The 15098-nt window shown below is 45.6% G+C and overlaps 1 protein-coding gene across 4 annotated transcripts in view; it reads left to right on the top strand.

Moving 5' to 3' along the window:
* The first annotated feature begins 11995 nt into the window (after positions 1–11995).
* Positions 11996–15098, top strand: part of SEC11A (SEC11 homolog A, signal peptidase complex subunit) — a 54327-nt gene continuing 51224 nt past the window's right edge. Inside the window, exons 1-2 of one of the 4 annotated variants that reach the window (XM_017884268.1) lie at positions 12147–12577; positions 13753–13888. Coding sequence is in view for 3 of the 4 variants with exons in the window: in XM_017884266.1 (XP_017739755.1) it covers positions 12527–12577 (51 nt within the window). In the remaining variant the exon portion in view is untranslated. Of the gene's footprint in view, positions 12578–13752; positions 13889–14173; positions 14233–15098 lie in introns of all 4 variants that reach the window. The other 3 variants (XM_017884267.1, XM_017884266.1, XM_017884265.1) reach the window with 3 other exon arrangements.

A 15098-nucleotide genomic window follows, 5' to 3' on the forward strand; every position in this document is an offset into this window, starting at 1 on the left:
AAGGAAGGAAGGAAGGAAGGAAGGAAGGAAGGAAGGAAGGAAGAAAGTGGAATGAACAGATTTGCTAAGTCTCCCGATCTTCATCTTTCTCCGGTACTGAATGCTTTCTGCCCTTGGACACCTTCAGCTTTTGGACTCCTGGACTTACACCAGTGGTTTGCCAGGGCTCTTGTGCCTTCTGCCACAGACTGAAGCTGCAGTTTTTCTACTTTTGAGGTTTTGGGACTCAGGCTGGTTTTCTTGCTCCTCAGCTTGCAGACGGCCTACTATGGGACTTCAGCTTGTGATTGTGTGAGCCAATACTCCTTTATTTATTTTATTTTATTTTTTGAGATGGAGTTTTGCTCTTGTCACCTATGCTGGAGTGCAATGGCACAATCTCGGCTCACTGCAATCTCCGCCTCCCGGGTTCAGGCAATTCTCCTGCCTCAGCTTCCCAAGTAGCTAGGACTGCAGGCATGCACCACCATGTCTGGCTCATTTTGTATTTTTAGTAGAGACGAGTTTTCGCCATGTTGGCCAGACTGGTCTCGATTCCCTGACCTGAGGTGATCAGCCCACCTCAGTCTCCCAGATTGCTGGGATTTCAGGCTTGAGCCACCACGCCTGGCCCAAAACTCCTTAATAAACTCCCTTTCATGTATACATCTATCCTATTAGTCCTGTCCCTCTAGAGAACCCTGACTAATACACCAGGCATGATGGCATGAGCCTGTAGTCCTGGCTACTCTGCAGGCTGAGGTGGGAGGATCGCTAGAGCCCAAGAGTTGGAGTTTGAGGCTGCAATGAGCTATGATCTAGCCACTGCACTCCAGCCTAGTCAAGAGAGACCTCGCCTCCAAAAAAAAAGTATAATCATCCCTTCTTGAAATCAATGTAATTGATAGTTTATATTCTAGGATGTATTTATCAATTGCAGTACATCTCAATTTGTACTAAGCCTTGTTTCAAGTACTACGAGCCCCATGTGGCGAGTGGCTATTGTGTTGGACAGTTCAGACATGGAAACTACTTTCAGCATTTCAGCATTAGAGTATTTTCTTTATACTTTTTTTCTCTTTTCTTCCTTCCTTCTTTTTTGCTTTGAAAACATATTTAATTGGGTAAGCTGGATTTTGAAGGAAGTGGGGAAAATTCATATTCTGAGAGTCTCTAGTTTTAAATTTTAAGTGTTTCCAGTACAGCTCTCCTTTGTTTATTTGTTTTTAAGGGTTTTTTTGGTTGTTTTTTTTTTTTTTTGGTTTTTTTTTTTGAGACAGAGTCCTGCTCTGTCACCCAAACTGGAGTGCAGTGGCACAATCTCAGCTCACTGCAACCTCCGCCTCCCAGGTTTAAGCAATTCTCCTGCCTCCACCTCCTGAGTAGGTGGGATTACAGGCACATGCCACCATGCCGGGCTAATTTTTGTATTTCAGTAGAGACGGGGTTTCACCAGGTTGGCCAGGTTGGTCTTGAACTCCTGACCTCAGGTGATCTGCCTGCCTCAGCCTCCCAAAGTGCTGGGATTACAGGCATGAGCCACCAGGCCCGGCCCTATTTTTACTTTTTTTAAGATGGGGTCTGGCTCTGTTACCCAGGCCAGAGTGCAGTGGTACAGTCTTGACTCACTGCAGCCTTGACCTCCTGGTTCAAGTGATCCTCCCGCCTCAGCCCCCCAAATATCTGGGACTAGAGATGTGTGCCACCACACCTGGCTAATTTTGTATTTTTTGTAGATACGGGGTTTCACTATGTTGCCCTGGCTGGTTTCAAACTCTTGAGCTCAAGCTATCTGCCCATGTTGGCCTACCAAAGTGCTGGGATTACAGGCATGAGCCACCGTGTCCGGCTGTTTGTTTGTTTTTAAAAACCCAGATGTGGCCAGGCACTGGTGGCTCACGACTGGAATCCCAGCACTTTGCGAGGCTGAGGTGGGTGGATCACGAGGTCAAGAGATCGACCATCCTGGCCAACACTGTGAAACCCTGTTTCTACTAAAAATACAAAAATTAGCTGGCTGTGGTGGCGTGTGCCTGTACTCCCAGCTACTCGGGAGGCTGAGGCAGGAGAATTGCTTGTACCCGGGAGGTGGAGGTTGCAGTGAGCAGAGATTGTGCCACTGCACTTCAGCCTGGGCGACAGAGTGAGTCTCCATCTCAAAAAAAAAAAAAAAAAAACCACCAGTGCACAGATTATTTTGGGAAGATAAAAAGGCAGGAGAAGCCAGACATGGTGGCTCATGCCTGTAATCCCAGCACTTTGGGATCACAAGTTCAAGACATTGAGACCATCCTGGCCAGGGTGGTAAAACCACGCCTCTACTAAAAATACAAAATTTAGTCTGCCATGGTGGCACACACCTGTAGTCCCAGCTACTCGGGAGGCCGAGGCAGGAGAATTGCTTGAACTTGGGAGACGGAGGTTATAGTGAGCCAAGATCACACCACAGCACTCCAGCCTGGGTGACAGAGCGAGACTCCATCTCTAAAAAAAAAAAAAAAAAAAAAAAAGGCAGGAGAATGTGATTAAGGTGCTGCTGCCGAACACTTATTTCCTTTTATTCATGTGTTCATTTCTTTTCTCTCTCTTGTTATTTTTTGAGACAGGGTCTCACTCTGTTGCCCAGGCTTTAGCACACCTAGCTATTTTTTTCTTATTTTTTGTAGAGATGGGCCTCCCTATGTTGTTCAGGCTGGTCTTGAACTCCTGGGCTCCAGCAATCCTCCTGCCTCAGCCTCCCAAAGTGCTGGGAGTGCAGGCATGAGCCATTACGTCTGACGCATTTTTTCTCCTAACAGCAGTTACTGAACATCAACTATGGGCCAGGGACTATACCTCGGGGTAGCTTTACAGACATATTGCCTGGCTTGTGAAGCCTACAATTTACTAGAGGAGCCAGACAAGTAATAACAATAAAATGTGATAAGTGCTGTGATAGGGGAAGTATGAAGGGCTCAGTGGCTGCCTGGGAGAATACTTTAAGCCATTTTGGGAAATAAGAGAAGGCTTTGGGGGCTGGGGGTTGAGGGAATGATGTCTAAGATGAAACCTAAAGATTAAGTAAAGAATGGCTAAGCAAAGGGGAGAAGGAAGGGCTAGAGAATGCCAGAAAGAGTGAGTTTAAGGAATGCCCAGAGCCTTTTGGGGAACTGAAAGAAGTTATGCGTGGTTGGGGCCTCCAGGGTGAGGGGTGAGGCTGGTATTGTGCATTCTTCTCCCGGCAGCCTAGTTAACAGTGGGAGTTGGGAGGCAGGATGTTGACAAATCTGGACTAGCCAGGCTCAACACAGGAAGTACTCCACCCCAAAAATATTCCTTCACCAGTTCAGTTCGAGTTCACCAGTTACAGACCCAAATGTGTTAATGAGTTAATGAGTTAATGTGTTTAGGACAGCAAGAATCTTTGGTCAGGCACTGACACCTTATTTTAGATTCAGAAAATTGAATATGATAGAAGTTCCGTGTAATAAGGGACATATAAAAATGCATATAGGCCAGGCATGGTGGCTTACGCCTGTAATCCCAGCACTTTGGGAGGCCGAGGCGGGTGGATCACCCGAGGTCAGGAGTTTGAGACCAGCCTGGCCAACATGGTGAAACCCCGTCCCTACTAAAATACAAAAATTAGCCAGGCATGGTGGCAGGCGCCTGTAATCCCAGCTACTTGGGAGGCTGAGGCAGGAGAATTGCTTAGAACCCAGGGGGAGGAGGTTGCAGTGAGCCAGGATTGAGCCACTGCACTCCAGCTGTCTCAAAAAAACAAACAAACAAAAAGTACATATAAAATATAGGTATGGGGGCCAGGCGCGGTGCCTCACGCCTGTAATTCCAGCACCTTGCACGGTCGAAGCGGGTGGATCACCTAAGGTCAGGAGTTTGAGACCAGCCTGGCCAACATGATGAAACCCCGTCTCTACTAAAAATACAAAAAATTAGCTGGATGTGGTGGCTGGCACCTGTAATTCCAGGTCAGGAGGCTGAGGCAGGAAAATCGCTTGAACCTGAGAGGCTGAGGTTGCAACAAGCCAAGATAGAGTCACTGCACTTCAGCCTGGTCAACAAGAGTGAAAACTCCATCTCAAAAAAAAAAGAAAAAAAAGAAAAAAATAGATATATAAAAAGATATGGCCGGGCACAATGGCTCACACCTGTAATCCCAACACTTTGGGATGCTGAGGTGGGAGGACTGTTTGAACCCAGGAGTTCAAGACCAGTCTGGGCAACATAGCAAGAACTCATCTCTACAAAAAATAAAAATATTAACCAGGTGTGGTGGCACCTGCCTGTAGTCTCAGCTATTCAGGAGGCTGAGGTGAGAGGATTGCTTGAACCCGGGAGGTAGAGGCTGCAGTGAGCTGTGATCACACCACTGCACTCCAGCATGGGTGACAGAGGGAGACCTTGTCTCAAAAAAAAGAAAAAAGAAAAAAAAAAAAGAAACAGGTGTGGAACTAATGAAAAGGCACTTCACTCTGACTTGGGGAGGTCTGGACAGGCTTCACATAGGATATGACACCTAGACAGGGTCTGGAAGAGTAAGCAGGAGTTTGTCAGGCCTCTAAGTGGGAGGACATTCTGATAATAATAACCATGATTTACTGATTTACTAAGTGTCAGGCACTATTCTGGTGGTATTTTGTATTGTTTTGTTTTGTTTTTTTTGAGACGGAGTCTCGCTCTGTCGCCCAGGCTGGAGTGCAGTGGCACAATCTCGGCTCACTGCAACCTCCGCCTCCTGAGTTCAAATGATTCTCCTGCCTCAGCCTTCTGAGTAGCTGGGATTTACAGGTGCACACCACCATGCCCCGCTTTTTTTTTTTTTTTTTTTTGTATTTTTAGTAGAGATGAGGTTTCACCATATTGGCCAGGCTGGTCTTGAACTCCTGACCTTGTGATCCGCCCGCCTCAGCCTCCCAAAGTGCTGGGATTACAGGTGTGAGCTACCATGCCTGGCTGTCTGGTTTGTTTTTAGAGAGACAGGGGTCTTGCTCTGTCACCCAGGCTGGAAGGCAGTGGCTGGATCATAACTCACTGCGACTTTGCAGTACTGGGCTTAATTGATCCTCCTGCCAGGGCCTCTCAAAGTGCTGGGATTACAGGTGTAAGACACTGCACCTGGCCTCTCGAGTGGGTTTTATTCATTAGCTTACTTAATTCTCTTTTTTTTTTTTTTTTGAGACAGGGTCTTACTCTGTCTCCCAGGTTGGAGTACAGTAGTGCAACCATGGCTCACTGTAGCCTCAACCTCCCAGGCTCAATGGATCTTCCCACCTCAGCTTCCTGAGTAGTTGGGACTACAGGCATGTGCCAACACACCTAACTAATTTCTGTATTTTTTGAAGAGACAGGTTTTCACCATGTTGCCCAGTCTGGTCTCAAACTCCTGGCCTCAGCAATCCACCCACCTTGACCTCCCAAAGTGCTAGGATTATAGGCATCAGCCACTGCATCCAGACTTAGCTCACTTAATTCTAATAATAATAATAATAATAATAATAATAATAATACATCCTGGGTGCTAAAATATCTGTTTACAGGTGAAGAAACGGAGGCATATAGAGGTAAAGTAACTCAGCTAGAGTCACACAGTAAGGGTTAGAGCAGTTTGGCTCAAGAGATTACTTCTTTAATCCCTATGCCATATGCTGGAGTATAGGTGGTTGAGTATGTCTGGACTGTAGGGTAAGGAGTTGGGGAAGGAACATCAGATATCAAGTTGATGAAAGAGGCAGTAGCCTGCCAGGTGCAGTGACTCATGCCTGTAATCCCAGCACTTTGAGAGGCCAAGGCGGGTGGATCACCTGAGGTCAGGGGTTTGAGACCAGCCTTAGCACCATGCTGAAACCCCCTCTCTACTAAAAATACGAAAATTAGCTAGGTATGGTGGTGCACATCTGTAATCCCAGCCACTAGGGAGACTGAGGCACAAGAATGGCTTGAACCCGGCAGGTGGAGGTTGCAGTGAGCTGAGATCATGCCACTGCCCTCCAGCCTGGGCGACTCAAAAAAAAAGAAAAGAACAGAAAGAAAAGAGAAGAGAAAAGAAAAGAGGCAGTAGCCAAATCACAAAGATTCAGCATGAGTACCTTGAAGACAGGCTCTTAGGAGCTTTTAGGTAAATATTTTTAAGTACTTGAATGTGTATATAAATGATTGCTAATGAATGTGATTATATTCTGGATATCCATATCCAGATTTACACAAGCCACATGTCCAGTGGTGATTCACTGCCTCAACAGATTCCTATAGGATCCCTTAAGCTATCAAGAGGGATATAAGAGCCAGTTCCCTATCATTAACTATGAGATCCAAGAGCTCAAAATGTAACTCCTCCAAGAGGGAGGAGGTGCAGGCCCAGTTAGAGGGGAGAGGCTAAGGGTGTCCCCACTCTTGATCCTCTACCCACACGACAACCACATTCACAATAGGGATCTCTCCTGTCTAAGGACTCACAAAACAAACATCAAGGCCCCTTTCTTCTTTTAGCTGAAGCAGTATAGCCAAGCAGGAAATTGGTGTGTTCTCCCCAACCCCCATCACATATACACACATACCAACCCAGAAGGCTGGTGCTTCCCTCTTACAGCTGTCCCTGCAGCTGTCTGGGACTTTTTAAAGAGAGCTTTCCAAAAATCTTCCAGGGAGACTTGGGTGACTCCAGTAATCTCTCTGCACAGAAGGTGCCTTTGATTTTTGAGAATGACATTTCTTTCTGTTATCCCATGCTATGCAGAGCTGCTACATCTTTTAAAACCTTGGTCTCTGATGTCCATAGCCACTGGGTTGGTAGGCAGAAAGTTCCATCTCTGCATCCCCCTGACCTGACCTCAGGCAACCCCCAGCAAACTAAGATAGATCCTCGTGGGAGATGGCACCAGGGAAGAGCCACATCTCCAGTGTGGCCTATGCACCAGCTTGCTGTGATATGCCTGGGCCACTTCCTTTTCTGGCAGGGTCATAGAGGACCTTCTGCTTCTACCCATCACTTCCTACATTGAGAAGCTGAAGGAGAAACTGGTAAGATTATAATTATTTTAAATAGGGTTTTAAAAACATGAAGTCAGGCCGAGCGCGGTGGCTCATGCTTGTAATTCCAGCACTTTGGGAGGCCGGGGGGGGCAGATCACCTGATGTTGGGAGTTCGAGACCAGCCTGACCAACATGGGGAAACCCTGTCTCTACTAAAAATACAAAAAAAAAAAAAAAAAAAAAAAAAAAATAGCCGGGCATGGTTGCGCATGCCTGTAATCCCAGCTACTTGGGCAGGCTGAGTGAGGCAGGAGAATCACTTGAACCTGGGAGGTAGACGTTGCGGTGAGCTGAGATTACACCATTGCACTCCACTCCAACCTGGGCAACAAGAACAACAAAAAAAACCCACATGAAGTCTACTTTGCTTCTGCTGGCAGAGATCCTTTTGCACAGAAGTGGTTAACCAGGGCTCAACCATAATGACAGACCTTCCTAGCCTAGAATTTGGGTATCAGTTTGAACCTGCTTCTTGTTTTTAATAATTATTAAATTCTTTGTCTACTTACCATTTGTCATCCATTGTGACAACAGCTTTATGTATTTATGTATATATGTATTTATTTATTTAATTTATTTTTTGAGATAAGAGTCTCTCTCTGTCACTGAGGCTGGAGTGCAGAAGCACAGTTATGGCTCACTGCGGGATCAACCTTCAGGACTCAATCGATCCTCCTGACTCAGCCTCCTGAGTAGCTGAAACTACAGGCATGTGTCCCCACATCTGGCTAAGTTTTTAAATTTTCTGTAGAGATGAGGCTTCCACTATGTTGCCCAGGTTGGTCTCGAACTCCTGGGCTTGAGTGATCTGCCCACCTCTCAAAGTATTGGGATTACAGGCGTAAGCCACCATGCCCAGCCCTCAACAGCTTTATTTACATGTACTATTTTGTTAAATCCTCAAATGACATAAATTCTGTTGTATTCCTACTTTACACACTAGAAAACTAGGGATTAAAAAATTGCTAACTGAGCTGGACATGGTGGCATGTGCCTGCAGTCCCAGCTACTTGGGAGGCTGAGTGGGAGGACTGCTTGAGCCTGGGTGGGGGGGGGTCTAGGCTGCAGTGAAGTATGTTCATATCACTGCATTCAAGCCTGGGTGACAGAGTGAGACTCTGTCTCTAGAAACATTAAATTAAATAAATTTTTTTGGAAAAAGAGTTAACTAATTGGTCCAAGATCAAACAGCTAGCAGCTGATCTGTGATTCAAAGCCAAGTGGGTCTAACTTAACTTCTATACTAAGATACTTTCTTCAGGGGGGCCGGCAGGCTTTCTATAAAGGAAAATGCCACACATAACATTGTGATTGATAGGGCCAAAAGACTTATGTGTCAGAAAGACTGGCATCCCAGTCGGCAAAGAAAATAGCATGTCAGAGTCCCACGTTTAGAAAATTGAATTCCTTAGGCTTTACATCTGTATCAAGTCTGGGATCACCTGTCCTAAATTTCTGAATTATTTTCATAAGAGACACTGAGCAGTACAGGAAACCTCATTAAGCCTTTGCAGATCCTCTTAGTTTATATCACTCTCCCCTGGTCCTGTTCCTTTCTCGTGCATTCTTTTTTTTTTTTTTTTTTTTTCAGATGGAGTCTCACTCTCTTGCCCAGGCTGGAGTGCAATGGTGTGATCTTGGCTCACTGCAACCTCTGCCCCACCCCGGGTTCAAGCGATTTTCCTGCCTCAGCCTCCAAGTAGCTGGGACTACAGGCACACGCCTCCATGCCTGGCTAATTTTTGTATTTTTAGTAGAGACAGGGTTTCAACCATGTTGGCCAGGCTGGTCTCGAACTTGACCCCAGGTGATCCATCTGCCTCAGCCTCCCAAAGTGCTGGGATTACAGACATGAGCCACTGTTCCAGGCCTAATTTTTATTTTTAGTAGAGAGGAGGTCTCACTTTATTGCCCAGGCTGGTCTTGAACTCCCAGGGCCAAGAGATCTTTCCACCTTAGCCTCTCAAAGTGCTGGGATTATAGGCGTGAGCCACTGTGCCTGGCCTGACGCCCTTTTTAAGCTCCCCACAAGCCTCCCCAACTGAATTGACTTTTGCCACATCTGAAACTCCACAGCATTTTACGCCTCTCTTACGGCTCTTTTCTACACATTACAAGATTGATACTCATTTAAATAGTGCTGGCGCTCACTTTTAGATTTGAATTCAACATTAATAGGAAGAGGCCAAGGGTTCTACTAGCCAGAATTTAGACTAGAACCCATATTTAACATTTATTAACAAATACTTATTGAGTGTCTGCCACATGTCTGGTACTCTCACGGGAGCTGGAGATAACGGGGTGGACAAGACAATGTCCCTGTCCTCACGGAGTTCACATGTATTTTATTCCACAAGTCTTCCTAAATTGGATAAATTAGGAATTTTTTTTTAAACTCAGTAAGTGTGGGGTACCTAGAGGCAGCAGTTGTTGGAGATAACAAAAATACACACACACACACACACACACAATTTTAAATTCAACAAGTATTTATTGGGTATAACATGTGCTAGGCTATGGGTTCACCACTAGGAATTTAACAGTGAGCCAGACACCAGTGGTTTCTTTTTTTCTCGCAATAGCTTTATTGCGATATAATACACATACCATACGATTCACCAATGTAAAGTATGCAATTTAATGGTTTTGAGTATATTCACATAGCTGTACAACTAGCATACCCTAAAATAAACTCCATACCCATTAGCAGCCACTCCCCATTTTCCCCAACTCTCCCAGCCCTAGGCAACCACTGATTTCCATCTCTGTGGATTTGTCTATTCTAGATATTTTACCTAAATGGAATCATGCAATACTTTGTTTTTTGTGACTGGATCCTTTCACTGAATCTGTTCGAAGGGTCATTCATGTTGTAGTATTTCCTTTTGTTGCCAAATGATATTCCATTGTAACAGCGGAATTATTAGTACATTATTCCAATATACCACATTTATTTATCCCTTCATTAGTTGATAAACATTTCAGTTATGTCCACTTTTTAGCTGTTACGAATAATGCTGTGAACATTCATGTGCAAATTTTTGTGTGGACAAATGTTTTCTCTTTTTTGGGGTATATACCTAGCAGTGGAATTGCTGGTTAATATGATGATTCCAGCTTTAATCTTTTTTTGTTTGTTTGTTTTGAAATGGAGTCTTGCTCTGTCGCCCAAGGTGGAGGGCAGTGGCACGATCTCAGCTCACCGCAACCTCCGCCTCCTGGGTTCAAGCGATTCTCCTGATTCAGCCTCCCCAGTAGCTGAGATTACAGGCGCCCACCACCACGCCTGGCTAATTTTCGTATTTTTAGTAGAGATGGGTTTTCACCATGTTGGCCAGGCTAGTCTGGAACTCCTGACCTCAGGTGATCCACCTGCCTCAGCCTCCCAAAGTGCTGGGATTACAGGCATGAGCCACTGCGCATGGCCCATCTTTAACCTTTTGAGGAACTACAGCGATTTCCCAAAGCGGCTGTACCATTTTACATTCCCACCAACAGTATATGAGGGTTCCAATTTCTTCACATCCTCCCCTAAACTTAGTATTATTTGTCTTTTTTATTATAGCCATCCTCCAATAAATTCAAGTTTTTATTTTGTAATGACTTTCCATTTAAAGAATTTCGAGGATACTATAAAGAGTTCCAGTATATCCTTCATTCATCTTTCCCTAACGGGAGAGAATGATTATTTTGGGGAAAAAAAAAAAAAAAAAAGAGAGAGAGAGAGAGAGAAATGATACCAAGTAATCTAGCTTTAATCTCTGTTGACTGAAGTGAGTATTAGGAGCTTTGGCCAAAGTAAAAGGTAGTGAAAAGATAGTCACATCAAGGTGCCCGAGTTAAGAAAATCAGGAGGTAGAATTCAAGGAGACCATGTCAAATCCTGTCAGCAAAGTCAAGGTCGGAAAGGAAGCCACTTCCTAACGACCCACACCACTGGTGGTCTCATCACGCTGTTGCACCATTTGGATGTTTTCTAATTGTCCCGGGCAGTTTTCTCTCCAATTAGACTGTAAACTCCTGGCAGGCTCAGGCAGTGCTTTGAAGGTCTCACGTGGTCCAACCTTACGCGAAAAGCACTTATTGAAAGCACCTGGACCGCCCGGCGACGTGGCTCACGATTGTAATCCCAGCACTTTGGGACGCCAAGGCGGGCGGATCACCTGAGCTCAGGAGTTCGAGACCAGCCTGGCCAACACAGTGAAACCCCGTCTCTACTAAAAATACAAAAATTAGCCAGGAGTTTGAGACCAGTCTTGCCAACATAGTGAAACCCTGTCTCTACTAAAAATACAAAAATAAGCCAGGCGTGGTGGCGCGCGCGTAGTCCCAGCTACTTGGAAGCCCCAGGCAGGAGAATCTCCTGCGAGGGGGAGGTTGCAGTGAGCTGAGATTGCGCCACTGCACCCCAGCCTGGGCGACAGTGAGAAAGAAAGGAAAGAGAGAGAAAGAAAGAGACAGAGAGAGAGAGAGATAGAGAGAGAGAAAGCAAGCAAGCAAGCACCTCAACAGAGACAGAGAGACAGAGATGGAAAGAAAGAGAGACGAAAGAGAGAGAGAAAGAGAGAGAAAGAATGAGAGAAAGAAAGAAAAGAAAGAAAGAAAGAAANGCTACTTGGAAGCCCCAGGCAGGAGAATCTCCTGCGAGGGGGAGGTTGCAGTGAGCTGAGATTGCGCCACTGCACCCCAGCCTGGGCGACAGTGAGAAAGAAAGGAAAGAGAGAGAAAGAAAGAGACAGAGAGAGAGAGAGATAGAGAGAGAGAAAGCAAGCAAGCAAGCACCTCAACAGAGACAGAGAGACAGAGATGGAAAGAAAGAGAGACGAAAGAGAGAGAGAAAGAGAGAGAAAGAATGAGAGAAAGAAAGAAAAAGAAAGAAAGAAAGAAAGAAAGAAAGAAAGAAAGAAAGAAAGAAAGAAAGAAAATAAAAAAGAAAAGAAAAAAAAAAAAAAAGAAAAGAGAAGAGAAGAAAGAAGGAAAGCAAGCAAGCACCTGCTCCGTAACCCGGGGAGACTTGCTCGACCTGAGAACCCAGTGTCACACGACACATCCACTGCCACACCCATACCTACGCCGGGACGCGGAACCGCTTCTACCCGCCCACACCGGAGAGGTTGCTCGCGATTGGCCGGGCGGGCACACAGGCCCGCCTTGCGAAGGTGGCTGGGCAGCCTCCCCATCTAAGCCTGGGTCGCCACCTCCGTGAGGGGCCGCGGAGCCGAGCACGGGAAGTGGTGTCCAGTCGGTTCTTGGCAGCGACAGCCAGTGCGGGAGAACCCTCCCACGGCAAGGCCGAGCCCTGAGACTGGACTAGCACGGTAGTGAGTCTCTCAGGTCTCCGCAGCGAAGGGCCGCGGGGGGCTGGGACCGTGCCCGACCGTGCCAGCTCCCGCCCCGGAAGCGGAAGTGCAAGCACTGCGGGGCCCTGTACAGTGTGAGCCCGACCCCAGAGCCAGTCGTTCCGCCCGCTGGTCATCGCACCATCTCCCCCGCCGGTGTCCTGCTCGCCGTCCCCGCCATGCTCTCTTTAGACTTTTTGGACGATGTGCGGCGGATGAACAAGCGGCAGGTGAGCTTGGCCGTCCTCTTTTTCTCCTGGCTCTTCTTGTCTCTTCCAGGCTGCTGCTGCGGGGCCTGGAGGACCCCAGGGTTCTGGTGTGAGGGTCTGAGCTGGTCTGCTGCCCGGGTCATTCCCTTGCTTTGGAGTCTGTGGCCAGAGGCCGCCTTGTCTGCCTCATTATTTTTAACCCCGAACTGATTCAGGGCCTACCTGGGGCGGGGCGGGGCGGGAAGCGGTGTCTTCATGTTCCATTCCTCCTACTGAGGCAGGGGAGCAAATGGAAACCGTACGCGCTTTGAAAGTGGGAGTTGGGGTTGCTTATTGTTTTAGTCATTTTAAGGCGGCCGACTCTTGATTTCTCCAGTCGGAGCGACTCCAGGTGGATTTGGGAGAGACAAGGTTTAGCTGGTTTCTGGGGCGCTCAGCAAGGCGATTGTAGGCCCCAAGAAGCCGTTTTGCTGCTTTCAGCTCCTTGCAACCCTTTAGTAGAGCTGAGCCGTAGCGGGCTGCACGGACTTTGACTTGGACCACTGTGAGCTCCGAGGTGGAACAGTTACACCACTTTACCTTGCGTCCGCTTAGCACTAAGGTGGCAGCCCTCAGAATCTATGGTTTTATAGTCCAATATCAGTGCCACGGGGGTCTAGAAATGTGGGTCTCCTGATTTTGTCCTCACACTTTGCTCTACCTTCATCTTCTAGATCGTATGCTAAATAGTACTGAGAATACTGTTGTAATTATTTAGTCCTTAGAAAAGTTTGCTCTGTTTTGTCTTTGGCACTAAGTGTGTCTGTGGAGCCTAGTTTTGCTGCATCGGACTTTTTTGTTTGTTTGTTTTAAACAGTATTTTACTGTTATGATTATCCTGATGTCACCATTAAGGAATTTTTTTCCCTTGGACTTGCATTTTTTGTACTTATAGCTGCCACTTAGGGAAATAGATACACAATCTTTCCTTACTCCCCTTCAGGCTTTAGCTAGCTCAGTGTCAATTCTGTCAGTCAGAATTGAGCATTCTATAAAAATTGCACAAATGTTACTTTATGTTTTTATGACAACACTCCAAATTTTACTCGTATAGTGTTGTCTTTTTTTAATCCATATTTGGATTTCTAGATGCCACAGACATTCCTCTGAAGAAAGTATTTATTTTGAGTCTGATATTTATTTGTACTCTATGCCAGGTACAATGAGAGAAATGCAAAGATAGTTAAGAAAGACTTGGCCTTCAAGGAGCCTAAATGTGTAGAAAAGGACTAAGGCAAAACAATAACTTTTTTGAGCTCTTACCATGCGTGAAGCACTTTATACACATGTAAGGTAGGTAATGTTGCTCATATTAAACATATGAAGAAAATGAGACTTTGTGAGAAGCAATACAGTATAGAAGTTAAGAGTATGGACTCTAAAGCTAGATTTCTGAGTTTTGAAGTAGCTCTGCTATTTACTGGCTGTGTGACTTTGAGCAGATTACTTAACCTCTCTGTGCCTATGTTTACGTTTATTGTTGTAAAAAGATATGCAACATAAAATATTCCATTTTAATCATTTTTAAGTGTATACTTCACTGACATTAGTTGCATTCACTGTGTTGTGCAAACGTAGGGTCGCTATGAAGATTAAATGAGTTAATATAAAGCCCTCAGAAGAGCGTCTGGCACATGGTGAGTATTGGCTGTGCTGTGGTTGATGTCATTGTTATAAAGCTTTAGTGATTTGCTTACGATAGAAGGTAGGCTGGGTGTGGTGGCTCGTGCCTGTAGGCCCAGCACTTTGGGAGGCTGAGGCGGGCGGATCACAAGGTCAAGAGATCAAGACCATCCCGGCCAACGTGTTGAAACCCCCTCTCTACTAAAAATACAGAAATTAGCTGGACCTGGTGGCGCACGCCTGTAGTCCCAGCTACTCGGGAGGTTGAGGCAGGAGAATGCCTGGGAGGTGGAGATTGCAGTGAGTTGAGATTGTGCCACTGCACTCCAGCCTGGCAACAGAGCGAGACTCTGTCTCAAAAAAAAAAAGAAGGTAAGTGGCAGGATGTGGATTTGATCTCAGGTCTTTAAAGCCTGAACACTTGGATAAGGAAGGATATGACCCATTCTCCCTTGGACTTGCATTTTTTGTACTTATAGCTGCCACTTAGGAAGTAGATACACAATCTGCTTCCCTAAGGATAGGAGTATGGATAGGAGGGATTGGATATGATGGGGTGAGGGAGAGTTATGAAATGAGCTCTTTATCTGTACATAATATCTGGGAAAAGAATTGACAATACATGTAGATACATGTAGATACTGAGAATTAATCAAATGAAAGAGGGAAATTAGAATTTTGTTTTATTCCTCTAAAAGTTGCTATTATTTGCATAACTTCTCTGCTTATACCTAATTACATATTACAGTGGTAGGAAAATTGTGAGAGATTGTGAGAAAATTGTGAGAGGGCATTACGAACAGCTTCAAGGAGATACTAGCATTTAAGTTGGATCTTGAAAGACCTTCTTAATAGCTTCATCTTTTTTTTTTTTTTTTTT

This window comes from Rhinopithecus bieti, unplaced genomic scaffold (genome assembly GCF_001698545.2).
Source record: "Rhinopithecus bieti isolate Rb0 unplaced genomic scaffold, ASM169854v2 scaffold_14885, whole genome shotgun sequence".
Taxonomy (NCBI): domain Eukaryota; kingdom Metazoa; phylum Chordata; class Mammalia; order Primates; family Cercopithecidae; genus Rhinopithecus; species Rhinopithecus bieti.